Source organism: Eptesicus fuscus, chromosome 23 (genome assembly GCF_027574615.1).
Source record: "Eptesicus fuscus isolate TK198812 chromosome 23, DD_ASM_mEF_20220401, whole genome shotgun sequence".
NCBI classification, from domain to species: domain Eukaryota; kingdom Metazoa; phylum Chordata; class Mammalia; order Chiroptera; family Vespertilionidae; genus Eptesicus; species Eptesicus fuscus.
The window spans coordinates 28882994-28898111 of NC_072495.1; the positions used below are offsets into that span (position 1 = coordinate 28882994).

The window sequence follows — 15118 nt, forward strand, 5'->3', positions numbered from 1 at the left end:
AAGCCGTCTGCACTTAATAATTAATCGAGGGGGGTCAAGAGGGGGATGGGAGACACCTGTAATACTATCAACAATAAAAATGTATATTTAAAAAATAACTAATCTTGAATATATATTTACATGAGTCTCATTTTGTCTCATGCCAGCTGAGCTAAGGGAACATATTTTTGTTAAATGTAAGCAAAAATAAAATCCCATTGCCGAGAGGCAAATGGCTCAAACGACTATTGAAACTGCAGCCACAAAGGAAGGGAGATGCAGGGGGAGTAGAAATACGACCTCACAGCAGTGCAGCAAATGTGCTACATTCTTTTCCTTGGTGTTATTCAGGCTGTATTTCACGTGCAACCAAATTTGTCTAAAATATAATCTATTTGTTTAATGGACAGGAAGTCTTGTTCTGTATCTGATATTTTATGAAAATCAGAAAACAGCTACTGGAATAAATACCTTCCCTAGTCAGTGGACAATCCTGAAAAATGGACAGATGGATCATATCTCAGATGACATCACCAGGGCCTGGGGATCACGGCCCAGCCCTCCTCACAGCACGGATGGATCGGACACCTTAGGACCACCACAGTCCCACTTCAGTTTTATCGGGAAATGGGAGCCCCGAAAAGCTTACTGTGTCAAAAACTACACAGCAGTAGGATAGCTAGGAGTGCACGTGAGGTATACCTCTTGTGCTCCTGACGTTTTCAAACCCTCAGCCATTGTTGACTTTAGTCGGTGAAATAACGTAAATGTAGGGATTTTGGGCTACCTGGGCTGTTTTAAACAGGGATGAACACAGAATAATGAATAGTATCGTAAATATCTGTCTTCATTTCTAGGGAGATAGAGGGGTTCCAAGCCAACTCCGCCACCTGGGAGCTGAGTGACCTTGGTATATCAAAATACCTTGTAGTTAGTGATGAGCTAAACACACAAAAAAGCACGAAGCACAGAGCTCACGTAGCACAAGCGCCCCTCCCCTCCCAGAGGTGCCACTGCATATCGAATGGCAGAGTTAGTGATTTCTCGTTCCTTCCATGGGAAACCCTCAACAATGCAAAAGCGTGCCATTGAACACCCTCACTCAGGCACTAATGAAAGCAGGAGCCTCGCTGTGCTTGCGGTAGGTAGTGGGCTGGGAGGCAGTGAGATGGGAAAGGAAGCCAAGGGTACCGGTGTGTCCCTTGGGCAGAGCACTGGATACGCCGACGTGGAATCAGGCCTGGCACTGCCACTATGTGATCTTTGGCAAGACATTGCCAGTCTGTGTAACAAGGATTTGGTTTGGTGACATCGTTGGCATTTCCAACTTGCAACTGTCCACAGTCCTACCAGACCCTCTTCTGCAGAAGCACAGGGTAGATGTGGGTAAACCTTAACACACTGTGTCTCCGCTCTACTTTTTTTGGAAACTATGTTCTTGGAATGGCTAAGCTGAGTTTTTTACTCTGTTAAGCCTCAGAGGATTAGGCCCCCCCCACCCCCCGTGATGTTTAGTTTGCAGAAAAGCAGCCTTTTTCCCTCTGTGCAGACATCAGACCCCAACCAGGTGAGCAAAGGACTAGGTGGCTCATTAACTCAACACAGCCAACAACACCTGAATTGAGATGTGCTTTTCACTTGATGTTTTAGGTGTAGCTGATCATAATGTTTTGGGAACTGGTGGGAGTTCAGATTAGGTTTGGGAAATCGAGCTGGAATGGAAGGCAGACTTTATTGTTCCTATTGATCGCACTGGTATCGACTTACCAAACAGTGTACTCAGTAAACATATGGGCACAGAGGTTTTCTCTTCAAATACAGCACGGAGACAAGTGTCAGCAACAGGTCTGAGCCGGTGTAGCCCCGCCCCCAGGTGCGCTGTCAGTGGGAGCAGAGACTGTGCCTCTGCTGCAGGGAACAGCAGCCTGACCCCATTTCAGCTGTTTACCCCATTCTCACACGGAGAGCACGGCTGGTCCCAGATCTCAGACACCGCTTGACACAGTCTGCTTCACACACACACAGTGCACAAGAGGATAAATGTATGGAACTCGCTCATGCCCAAACATGGCCTTTCCCTCCGCTCTATGGCAAGTAAGGGGGCAGAGAGAATCCTGACGGTGGAAATCACTTTATTATCATACATAGATCACACAGCACTGCGACAGAGAAACCATCACCGGAACGTCACCATGCATCTTCTGTGCAGCTGCAACAAACACAACCGTCCTGGGCCTGGAGGAAACGGGTTTCTGACTCAGACGATGCAGTCTGTCCATACACTTTACTTCTAAGTAGATCACAACGCAAAACACATTGTCATTGCTTTGCTGTAAGCAGGGCTATTATTATTTTTTAAATGAGAAAAATATCTTTTATATTTACCTATATATTTGCCATTTCTAGAACTCCTCCTCTCATCCTGGAGATCCAAATTTCCACGTACTGTTATTTTCCTGCTGCCCCAAAATAACTTTAATGTTTCCTGAAGGCAGGTGTGCTGGTGATGAATTCTCTTTTTGCTTTCCTGAAAAAGCTTTTTGCTTTCATTTTTGAAAGATGCTTTTAATAGGTAAACTCTAGGTTGCAGGATTTTTATCCCCTCTCAGTAATTTACAAATGGTTCTCCACTGTCTTTAGTCGGAAGTGTGCTGTCATTCTTTGGCTTTTTTTCTTCACTTGCTTTACTGTTGTTCTCACTGGTTTTCATCAAGGTGACATGATGTCCATTGGCATGATTTTCTTTGTTTCTTCTGTTTTGTGTTCTTTGAGCTTCTTGAATATGTGGAGTTACACTTTTCAGCATATGTGGAAATTTTTCAGCCATTACTTATTCAAATACTCTTTTGCCTCTTCTCTCTTTCCTTCTGAAACTCCAATTATATGTATTTCATACCACTGTAATGGACCCCCCATTCCCTTCTCTCTTTTTTCTCTGTGTGCATCATTTGGGTAGTTTTTATTCTTACTATTCAAGTTCATTATTTTCTTCTTCTATGTCTAATCTGTTCTTAATTCCACCCACATATATATATATTTTTAAGAAATCCTCACCCTGCGAAGCACCATCCGGCTTTTAAAAATATATCTTCCACTTCAAGTTTCATCAAATTCGTGTTTTCCTCTGCTTTATAATAGCTATATAAACATCCATGTCTACTGATTCTAACCACTTCTAACCACAGTCTTTTCTATGTCTCTACTGATTATTTTTCTATTGGTTACAAGTCACAGTTTCCTGCCTTTCTGCATGCCAGACATTGTGGGTCCAAAGTAGCTTTTAATCTAGGTTAATTACCACCACTACTAAGGCAACAGTCTTCCAGGAATTCGACCTGAAGCCCATGTGTTAAAAGTTGTTTCCACTCTGGCCGGTGGGAACTGTTGTCAGCTCTGCACTGAGTTCTACTTCATTACTGAATTATTTCAATAGTATGATGCTTATAAAATTCTTCAAACTATTAGGACTACTTCTGCCTATGAAATCTCTAATACTCAGTATTTCCCTTATGTACACATTCTCTAGTACGTATGTTACCCTGAATGAAATCTTCCTCTCACTCGTTATGACCTATTTAGGACTTCTAAATATTTAACAAGCTTTCACTTTTGACCAAAAGTTTCTGTTATTGATAGATGAGATATCAATGTGTAATAAGTTGTGTATTCTGGGAGAAGACTTTCTTACGTTGTCTACTTTTTAAAAAATCTCTTTCTGAATTCTTCTTCGTGACACATGCCTTCACAATAAAATTTTTTTCCCAACAGTCACTGCAATGACAGGGTTTCTTTCCTGTGTGTATCCTCAGAAGTATTAAGAGGCATGACACCTGCTAGCAGCCTTTACACACTCACTGCTCTCACGTGGTTTCTATATTACATGATTCCTCTGATGGATCATGAGCTGTGACTTCCTCTTGAAGGTAGTCTCACATTCGTTGCACCCATAGTATTTATCACCTGTGTGAATTCTCTGATGCCTCATAAGGTGTGACTTTCTAGTGAAAGACTTTCCACATTCACCACATTTATAGGGCCTCTCTCCTGTATGAATTCTCTGATGTATAATTAGCTGTGCCTTCTCAAAGAAAGCTTTTGCACAATCACTGCATACATACGTTTTCTCTCCTGTATGATTTCTCTGATGTTTAATGAGTTGTACTTTCTGAACAAAGGCTTTCCCACATTCATTGCATGCATAGGGTTTCTCCCCTGTATGGATTCTTTGATGCCGAAGAAGCTGTGGCTTCCAGGCAAAGGCTTTCCTACATTCACTACATTCAAAGGGCTTTTCCCCAGTATGGGTTCTCTGATGATGAATGAGACTTGATTTCTCACTGAAGGTTTTCCCACATTCACTGCATTCATAGGGTTTCTCGCCTGTATGAGTTCTCTGATGGGATATCAGGCTTGACTTCTGGGTGAAGGCTTTCCCACATTCACTGCATTCAAAAGGTTTCTCTCCAGTGTGAGTCCGCTGATGTGTGAGAAGCTGTGACTTCCCGAAGAAGGTTTTCCCACATTCAACACACCCATAGGGTTTCTCTCCCAAATGGAGCTTTTGATGTCTTAGTAACTCTGACTTCTTAAAGAAGGCTTCTCCACAGTGGCTACACGGACAGTTCTTCTCTCCTGTGTGAGTTATTTGGTGTCTGATAAGCTGTGGTTTTCTGATGAAGGCTTCACCACATTCACTGCATTCATAGGGCTTCTCTCCTGTGTGAATCCTCTGATGCCTGATCAGGAGTGAGTTCCTGCTGAATGCTTTTTTACACTCACTACACGCATAAGGTTTCTTCCCTGTGTGAGTCCTTTGATGAGTAATGAGCTGTGACTTCCAAAAGAAGGCTTTGCCACAGTCGCCACATTTATAGGGTTTCTCTCCCGTGTGTGTTCTCTGATGTGTAATGAGCTTTAATTTCTGGGAGAAAGATTTCCCGCAGTCACTACAGCTGTAGGGTTTCTCTATTGTATGGGTTACTTGATGTCTTTTAAGCTGTGACTTCCTGCTGAAGGCTTTTCCACACTCGCTGCATCCATAGGGCTTCTCTCCTGTATGAGTTCTTTGATGTAAAATGAGCAGTGACTTCCTACTGAAAGCTTTTGGACATTCACCACATCCATATGGTTTTTCTCCTGAATGAGTCCTTTGATGAATAGTGAGCAGTGACTTTTGAGAGAAGGCTTTCCCACATTCACTGCATCCATAGGGCTTCTCTCCCGTGTGAGTTCTTTGATGTATAATAAGCTGTGACTTCTTGTTAAAAACTTTACCACATTCCATGCATAAATAGACTCCTCTGTGTGTTGTCTGGTTTGTAATGAACCATGACTCTTGGTTGCAGGCCTTTCTACATTTATTGCAGTCACAGTATTTTATTCCACCAAAGGTTCTGTCAGTTTTGATATAGAATAACAATTTCTTATTAAGCTCAAGTTTCTTTCTTCCACAGTTATTTTTTTGAATAAGAAAATCAAAAGGATGATTCAAACTTTTTTCACTTGTGCCACATTTATGGAGTCTCATTCCTAAATGAACAAAGTTAATGTTTGAATGAAATATTTTCCCCAAAACATATTGATGGCCTTTCTCCATATTTTTAAGCTTGTCTTGATTATTGTGGTGCCACATTTTGAGATTATTATCTAACCAGAGTTCTTCTAAAAATGAAAAAGTGAACCATACTGTGTAAATCCCCCAATGATTATGTTTATTAATTAAAACTTCTGAAATGGAGCCTAGGATCCTAGTAAAAAAAAAAAAAATTTCCCAAATACATTGTCTACTTATTAGGCATTAAAATTTTTAACAAAAATGAAAACAGACTTTAAAAACTACCTTTATATAAACACAAACTTTTAAATAAGAAAAGATGACATATACTCAAGGAACAGTGATCATGAGATAAAAAAGACAAGCAACTTCTAATCAAATACTGGAGTGGTTAAAAAATTTTTTTTTGTTTTGTTAATCCTTACCTGAGGATATTTTTCCCATTTTATTTTTAGAGATAGTGAAAGGGAGGGAATGAGGGGGTGGGGGGTCAAAAGGGAGAGAGAGAGAGAGAGAGAGAGAGAGAGAGAGAGAGAGAGAGATTGATGTGGTTGCCTCCCATACACCCCGTGACTAGGGTCAGGGATCAAACCTGCAACCCAAGTACATGCCCTTTACCAGGAATTGGAACCTGCAACCCTTCCGTGCAAGAAAAGAAAAATAATAAAGGAAACTCAAATGTAATCAATGTCACCTAAAATGAGGAAAACCTACAAATTCCTAAAGAGGAAGAGAGAAACCTGCCTCTGGTGCAGGAGAGAAGGAAATGGAGAACGAGGAGGCTGGAAGAGCCTTATCCATGGAAGCAAGGGCCGAAATGACTGGCTACGAATGTGGGTAAGATAGGTGTATTTCATCATCAACTCCACCCAAAGAGGACACATCCTGACGTGGAGACCAGAATCTAGGGCACGTTAAAAGTCATGCAGAACTATGTCAACAGTTCTGAGTCAACTCTAAAGACCTAAGGACTTTAAACAGTTTTATACATAACATTTCAAGAGTAGCAAACTTTCTTCAAAAACCTGAGATGTAACCTTCACCATATGCCATACACTGGATTATCTCTCACCTGAGAAGTTGTGATTTAGAATTTCTTCATTTATTTTCCAGGGCTCTTCTTGCTCCAGCTTCAAAACTGCATCAGGTTTGATAATTTCATGACCTATTAGTTGGAAACACAGAGGACTTGGACACAGTTGCTTGAGCTAAGGGACTCTTAAATGTGAAGAATATTTTACTACAAAGGCTACAAAAAAATAAAAAAGCAAGTGAATAAAAATATTCCAGTTGGGTATAGAAATCAAAGAATCATTGACGTCTGGAACTTAAACCCAAAATCAGTAAAATGTTAGAGGCCCTACCGTTATTGGGCACACACTGTATTACATAAGAATGTTCTTACCCAAGAACACTAGATTGCTGTAGTTCTCCAACATCACGTCTCTGTACAAGTTCTTTTGGATATGATTTAGTAGCTGCCACTCCTCCAACGTGAAATCCACAGCCACATCCTCAAATGATACCTAGAAAAGCATAATCCCTGTTAAAGCTGAACTGATTCTCATATAGAATACAGGCTTCTCTATAGAGGTAGGCAGCCTCTCAGTGGGCCCCACTGACCTCTAACTCCTGGTATTCATGCATCTGGGTAGTCCTCTCCTCTTGAACACGGGCTGGGCTTACTGACGCACTGCCACTGAATAGAACAGGGCAGAAGTGACAGGATGTCACCTCCAAGATCAGCTTATAGAAGAATGCACTTCCATCTTGGAAACCCTCTCTGGCTCTCTTGGGCAGAATGCAGCTGCCATGCTGAGAGGCATTCCTGTGCAGAAGCCCATGAGGCTGAGGCCTGCTCACACCCACGTGAGTGAGTGTGAAAGGGGATCATCCCCCTATTGCACCTGGAGAGGACCACAGCCCTTCTCAACATCTTGATTACAGAATCCAATGGGTCAGCAGCTGGTAGATTCCTAACCCACAGAAACTGTGAGTTAAAATCTTGTGTTTTCAGCCAATAAGGTTTGGGGGTAATTTGTTACAGAGCAATGGTCAACTAATATAATACCCTAATCTTGCATTATACCCTGAGAGAGAGATAAAAATGTTATTAAAATATCTATCATTATGAACGCATTCATCTATCCACTGAATAAGAAACTGAAATAGGTTGTATTTAAATAAGTGCTATGTTTCTCAAAGAAGGTGCCACTGGTACTTGGGAACAATTCTTAGCTGAGTGCAAATGCCCCACACAGTGGGAGCCCTTCAGCAAGCCTGGCCGCTATCTGCTAAATGACAGGACCATTTCTCAGTCACTCAAACACAAATCCCATCTGCGTATCTGAAATACTCTCCTTCCCCTGGGGTGATTCTGCTCCCCAGTAGGAACACCTAGCTAGCTCTTTAGATATCGTCTAGAACACAGATATTGAGCACTTAAGGTTCCCAGAACTGTAACAGGTGTCAGAAACATAAAGATGAGTAAGAAAAAAAATCATATTCTCAGATATTTTGTCTTTTTGGGTCACAGGTAGTAAGGTGTTACAGAGGCCATGAAACAAGGATATACAGGGCATTCGGACAAAAGGCAAAGGAACTAGTGCAGCAAAAAGGAATTGGAAAAAGAAAATGGTGCAGGACTCACATGACCTGATTTTAAGACTTCCTCTTAAAGCCACAGTAGCTAGAACAAGGTAGTACCGTGAAAGAGTACATGCGTGGATGAATGGAACAGAATAGAGAGCCGTGAGATGGACACCGACAAATATGCTCAATTGATTTTTTTGTTGGATATTTAGTTTATTTCTGGGTTTGTTTGTTTTTTGCTATTATTAATAATGCTGGGATGATCATCCTTGTACTTAACTTGTGGAGCATACACCTAATTATTTTCAATAGATTTTTGGAAAAGGTCCTAAAGCATTTCCACAGAGAAAGAAGTCTTTTCAATAAACGGAGCTAGAACAACTGTATACCTGTAAGCAAAAGAATAAACCTCAACACATACCTCATGCTGTATTTAAAAATTAACTCAACATGGATCACAGACCTAAAGGTAAAACCTAAAACCATAAAGCTTCTAGGGATAACACAGGAGAAAACCTGTGTGACTTGGGTTTGGCAAGGAGTTTTTATGTACACACCAAACACACAATCAATTTAAGAAAAAATTTACTAAATTGTTGTTTTTTTCAAAATTTAAATTACTTTTTCTCTGTGAAAGACTGGTAAAAAAAAAAAAAAGAAAAAGAAAAACGCAGCAAAAACAGGGAGAAAATATTTGCAAATCACTTATCTGAGAAAGCATCTGCCTCCTGCATGGCCCCCACTAGGGATTGAGCCCGAAACCTGGGAATCAAACCATGACCTCCTCACCCAGCTGGCGTGGCTCAATGGTTTGAGTGTCGACCTATGAACTAGACCAGTGGTGGGCAAACTCATTAGTCAACAGAGCCAAATATCAACAGTACAATGATTGAAATTTCTTTTGAGAGCCAAATTTTTTAAACTTAAAACTTCTTCTAACGCCACTTCTTCAAAATAGACTCGCCAGGCCGTGGTATTTTGTGGAAGAGCCACACTCAAGGGGCCAAAGAGCCGCATGTGGCTCGTGAGCCGCAGTTTGCCGACCGCTGAACTAGGAGGTTCAGTACCCAGTACTGTCTTACTCCCAGCCCTTTCACTTCCCTCTCCTCCTGACCCCAGACCACAAAACTGCTGGAGCTTGTTCTAGGCTCCGGGAGAAGAGGGACAACCCCAGGTTTGTGCTGACTCACCTGTGTGCTGTAGGAATGGATGGGGGGCAGGTGTCTTCTCGGTGATTCTGGCTGCACCATCGCAGTATATGACTAGAGGCTCAGTTACTTTCATTTTGGCCGTTACTTTATTTTTATTCATTTATTTGTTGGTTTGTTTATCCTCACCGAGGATAGAGAGTTAGAAACACCGATGAGAGAGAAACATTGATCAGCCGCCTCCTGCACACCCCCCACTGGGGATGTGCCCGCAACCAAGGTACATGCCCTTGACCGGAATCAAACCTGGGACCCTTCAGTCCACAGGCCAGCGTTCTATCCACTGAGCCAAACTGGTTAGGGCTCTTTTATTGATTTTTAGAGAGAGTGAGAGGGAGGGGGAGAGACGAGAGAGAGAGAGAGAGAGAGAGAGAGAGAGAGAGAGAGAAACATCGATGTGAAACACATTGATTGGTTACCTTCGCACACATCCCAACCAGGGCTGGGGATCAAGCCTGCAACCAAAGTACATGCCCTTGACCAGAATCTAACCGAGGGCTGATGCTCTAACCACTGAGTAATACAGGCTAAGGCTTGGCAGTTGCTTTAACTGGCTACTCTGATGCCTGGCAGCTGGGCTCCCTCAGCTCAGCTGAGCTCCTGACATAACTACATCAAGAAAGGGGAGCCTGACTGGTGTGGCTCAGATGTGGAGAGTCAACCTATGAACCAGGAGGTCATAGTTCGATTCCCAGTCGGGGCACATGCCTAGGTTGTGGGCTTGATCCCCAGGAGGGGCGTGCAGGAGGAGTCAATCAATGATTCTCTCTCACGATGTTTCTCTCTCTCTCCCTCTCTGAAATCAACAAACATGTATGAAAAAAAAAAAAGGAGAAAAGTCAGTGTAACTGTACATTAGTTTAAACAACAGAATTTTTAAAAGAAAGGAATGAAAGGAGGGAAAGAGAAAGAGGGAAGTTTGCTCAGTGGGTAGGAGTGGCTTTGAAAAGCGAAGGGACATGACAGTCTGCTTCTCGAGTCAAGAAACTGAGGAAACAGGGCTGAAGGCGGACACCCTCGTGCCCAGCTTTCGCCAACAGAAGCAAAAACGTTTCCGATGAGCGATTATTGTGGGGCCACCTGAAGGTTTCCTAATGAAGGGCCACTTCTGCCCGTGGTTCAGGTTCTGTGCTAAACGTAGAAGACAGGCAGGCAGCCTGTCCTCCAGGCCCGCTGCTGCCGTCCTCTAAATGCCTGTGTTCTGCACCTTCGCTCGCAACTAGGGACTCATATCAGCGACATAAACAGCTGTCGACGCGTTTCCTCCACATGTAATCCTCAGGGAACGCTTGCTCCTACCCAGTAAGTGCTTTGCCTTTTGTAACTGTTCCTGCTGCCCTGTCTGCCCGGCTTCTGGGAACGGCTGAGGAAAGCTTGCAGCTCATCTCTAACCGTGAGGGACCTATTTCTTGTACATCTTGTTCCAACTTGAAGACTTTTGTATGATTCTACACCCACTTGTGCTTCTTTGACATCTGTGTGGTATGCAGGCTCCTACCCGCCGTGGAAATGCAACGAGGGCCGTTTGTAAGTGCATTGTAGGACCCTGGGAGAGCCTGGCCAGCTCCGCAGTCAAGGAACGACCAGAAAGAAGCTTCTCGGATGTGAGCCTGGATTTTAACAGCTGGCGTTTTGATCTCACACCGCTTGCATGCGAGCACGCAAGCACGTCCATCCTGCCTGCAGGACTTGTTACCCTGTTTGCTTTGTTTTCTGTACCGTGCAGAACCCTGTACTGAAAAAGCCTGTGCTGAGGGACTTCACCGGGGCGCTCATACGTCCTAATAAACTCGTGTCTTTCACAGCCAGTCCTCTGGGTTATTTCTTTGGAACCAGCAAGCAATACACTGAGGCCTTCTTGAACCTCAGCTCTTTGCATAACAACATCCTTCCCAAGTTTATACTGTTTTCTATGGTTAGGATCTAAATGTATGTATACCTGTCCTATTGCTTGTAAAGATTCCTCTAAGCCCATCACACCCACAGAAAACACTTCTGGAGAATAAACACATAACTCACCTGTGACATGATCATTTTCTGCTGCTTTGGGGAATTCTGCTGTTCTGGGCCTTCTCTCTGTCCTGACGCTCTGGAAACAGCCTCTGGTCAAGAGCTGAAAACGGCACCTGCAGTCCCGAGGCCTCTCCTTCCTTACCTCACCCGAGTCATCTTGTTCCTGAGAGCCATGGCCTGGAGCTGCAGTGGGAATTTTATTTTAAATGGTGTAATTAATTTGGGAACCTGAATCTCGGTTCTCTCTCACTGGGATCTCAGACAAGTGTTTGCTGCACTCGAATCAGAAGCAGGACGGAATGTGAGCCACTGGCAGGTCTCAGCTGAGCCTGGCACTGCCCTTTGCAGCCCTGGCTCCCACCTGGAAATGCCAGATGGAAGCCACTCGCCTGGTTCAACCATACACACCTGGACACCCCCCCCCCACTTCCCCTTCCCCATCACACACATACACCCCAGAACTCTCTGCAGAGACCTCAGCAAAGCCTGAACATACAATCTTGGCTCCTCCTTCTGCAACATTTCCTAGGGGCACTTAAATCAAATTACTTGCACAGGTGCCACAGTGTAAAATGCAACTCATTTCTGGGCAGGTTGTTAAACAGAACTGGCTTTTAGATCAAGATGGTGAAGCAGCCTGGGGTGCTGGCTCTCTACTCCAAATTCAGCCATGGAACAAGAGGAATGCATAGATCAGAGGAACCAACAGAAACAGCAACAGGAAGAGAGACCACGGGGGAGACAGGCGGAGGTGAAGCTGACGGCACACAGTATGTGTGACCGCCTAGAGCAGAAGGCAGCAAGAGGCCGAAGGAAACCTGTAATGTTGCTTCTTTCTGGGCGCACACTGGGGCAGATACGGCCCACCTGTTCCCTCAGGAACAGCCCGACAGGTTTCTAGGCGTCATCGAGGCAGATCAAACTCCAGGTGAACAAAAAACCATGCAAATGGCAAGGGCTGCTCAGCTGCCCTTGGGGGTTTACTCATCTCTGACCTCCTCTCAGTTCCCCAGGGCTTCTTTCTAAGGGCCCCTGACCCTGACCCGAGGAGCTGCTTGGAGAGTTGATGGGACTCAGATGACCAGTGGTTCTACAGGGTCCCTCCCCTCTCTGCAAAGGCCTGGCCTCAGCTCTCCCCTGCTGCAAATTACCAGAGCTTGTACGGAGAGTAGCTAACACCTCTAGGGGAATATGGGCTTAAACATCTGTAAGAGCAAATTTAAGTTAAAAATGAAAAACTAATTCTCCCGCATGTAAAAAAGGGAGACTTCCCAACCCCTCTTCAGAGAGCATTTACTTTAGAAAACCTGTCATTGTAGATTCTTTCTCTGCCCCTGTGAGATGTATGTTAATCTTTCTAAAGCTAAATAAGCTTTGCCCAGTTTAACAACCCAAGAATGTGTTTCGTAAGGACCTGGAAGGCCATCTCTTTGAAACCCTCCAGGAAGGGTGGCCATCTCCCAGTCTCTGGGGAGGGCAGGAGCCTAAATGGCGGACTTCCACACCGGGCTCCAAGGGGAATGTCATAAAGATATGAAAAGTTTAGTTTTTTCTTTGGATAAAGGCAGCTAGCTACCAATGATGGCCATTCCAGTCGCCAGGTAAATCTAGGATGGACTGTGTGTGACAAATGATCTTTTTCTAGAGAACGTGTGTGTGTGTGTGTGTGTGTGTGTGTGTGTGTGTGATGGGTTGTACAAAAAAGGGTGAGCTCTCTCCCCTTCTCTACGATCTCTTCAGCAGACTGCTTGCAATGCTCATTGCATTCTGGTTTAACTGTTATTCAATAATAAAACTTTTCTTTCTCTTCTACTTTTTTGGAGACTTTTCTGGGTTGGCAGGTGATGATTTTAATTATTTCCCTAACATGCCAACCAGATAACTGGATGCAACCACTATTTTTAACACTTTTGAAAGATCACAAACTACATAACATATATCACCTTAGAGGGAATTATTGGGACAAACCAAGACTTTAAAAAAGCATGATAAACAAAAATATACATTTTGATGCATCAAAACACTTACACTGTAACTTTCTTCACTGTCTGGACCAAGTCACTTCCATCCAGCCAGATCTGGGATCAGAGAAGGACTGCATGGCACGGGTGGCACAGGGCTATGTCCTTCCTAAGAATACACCTGGAGGGAAATGTCCAGTAAATTCAGGGCCTGGTAAACTCGGATACAGGGGGGACAATTTCCACCTTTCCTAGCAAACCTGCCACAGGCAGACTGAAAACAGTGGGCAGGCCAGTGGGCCTCTTTCCAGCAAATAAAGGGAGCAAGGAGACTGTTACACCTGCGGAAGCCCAGGCTTCGCCCAGGGAAGCTGGACTCTTTAAAAAAAAAATTATTGACTTTTTACAGAGAGGAAGAGAGAGGGATAAAGAGTTGGAAACATCGATGAGAGAGAAACATTGATTAGTTGCCTCCGGCACACCTCCTACTGGGGATGTGCCTGCAACCAATGTACATGTCCTTGACCGGAATCGAACACGGGACCTTTCAGTCCGCAGGCTGACGCTCCATCCACTGAGCCAAACCGTTTAGGGCGGAAGCTGGGCTCTTTTCAGTCCAGTGTGAAGGGTGTGGGGCTGGAAGGCGGGTCTCTCCTGGACAAAAGTCCTGGGAGAGCTGACAGCAACATGCAAAAGCACCTCTTCCCAAGATGCCCAGGGAGACCCTCCAAGCTGCTCGGTACAGGGAGGGCCCCTCCCCCTCCGTCCCCCTCCCTCACCCCCTGCTGCCTCGGAGCCCCGACAACTGCCACCCCGTCTAAGGACTCCCACAGAGCCGCTCCCAGAGATTCACCCCAGAGGCACCGTCAGCCAGTTAATTCCCTGCGGTGGCCTCACAACCACGCACCCCGGCCAAGCTCAAGTTACTGACATTCACGGATTTAATCCTCAAATGTCCCCGGTTAACCACTCCCCGGTCTCCTCCCAGTCCCTCAGCACCCGCCGCCGCAGGCGGGCCCCGTTGAGCCCCACGTCTCCGTCCGGCCGCACACTCTCGCCGCCCCGAACCCACTCCTACAGACCCGGTCCCCTAACGCGCCGCACCCCGCTCCCTCCCTTCCCGCAGCCCCGCGGTCCCCACCCACCTGGATGGGAACCGCCGCGCCGCAGGGCCGTTCTCCGGGCCTGCCCAGCACCGGCTCCGGGGCCGTTCGTGCGCGGGCCAGGGTCGCCGAGGGACGGGGCGGTCACGGAGGCCGCCCCAGGCCACAACCTCCCGGTCCCGTCGCCGCCTCACAAAGCCTCGCCCCTTGAGGCCTCAGCACCCCACTGACACCTCCCGAAGGCGGAAGTGTCTGCGCAGAACTACATTTCCCGGAATTCCGCTCGCTTCAGAACTACACTTCCCAGAGGGCTCTGCGACCTGCTTGCAGGATTGACAGGTTCGGGGTTTGAAGCCCCTTGGTAGCTGCCCGGGTGCGTGGTTCAGAGCTGGGTGGAGCCGGTGCTGCGGATTGAAACGTGTGAGCGGCCCTAGTCAGTTTGGTTCAGTTGGCTGAGCGTTCGCCCGAGAACTCTTCCCGGTCCTTGTTGTGGGTTCTGCCCGTAGTCGGAGTGCATAGGGGAGGTAACGAGAGGCAACCGATGGATCTTTCTCTCCCTCTCTATTCCTTACCCTCTCTGTAAAAGAAAAAAAAAATTAAGTTAAAAATAACCATACTGTCTGGTCAGTGTGGCTCAGTGGTTAAGCGTCAACCTATGAAGCAGGAGGTCACTGTTGGATTCCCCGTGAGGGCACAAGCCCAGGTTCC

The 15118-nt window shown here is 45.3% G+C and overlaps 1 protein-coding gene across 1 annotated transcript; it reads right to left on the bottom strand.

The window, feature by feature from the left end:
- Positions 1–2098: 2098 nt before the first annotated feature.
- ZNF605 (zinc finger protein 605) lies at positions 2099–14658 on the bottom strand. Its single transcript, XM_028133631.2, has 7 exons — positions 14453–14658; positions 13375–13488; positions 11353–11529; positions 6939–7059; positions 6606–6698; positions 2365–5508; positions 2099–2269 (listed from the first exon to the last, which is right to left on the bottom strand). Exons 3-6 carry the CDS (start codon positions 11365–11367, stop codon positions 3851–3853), a joined length of 1887 nt encoding a protein of 628 aa, XP_027989432.2. The 5' UTR covers positions 11368–11529; positions 13375–13488; positions 14453–14658; the 3' UTR covers positions 2099–2269; positions 2365–3850.
- Between the last annotated feature and the right edge of the window lie 460 nt (positions 14659–15118).

Excerpts from the sequence above, each read along its gene's own strand:
- ZNF605 (XM_028133631.2), bottom strand. Across the intron at positions 6,699-6,938 it reads CAGCAATCTAGTGTTCTTGG|GTCATGAAATTATCAAACCT; the intron begins GTAAGAACATTC and ends TCCAACTAATAG. Across the intron at positions 5,509-6,605 it reads TCTAAATCACAACTTCTCAG|GAATGAGACTCCATAAATGT; the intron begins GTGAGAGATAAT and ends TTGTTCATTTAG.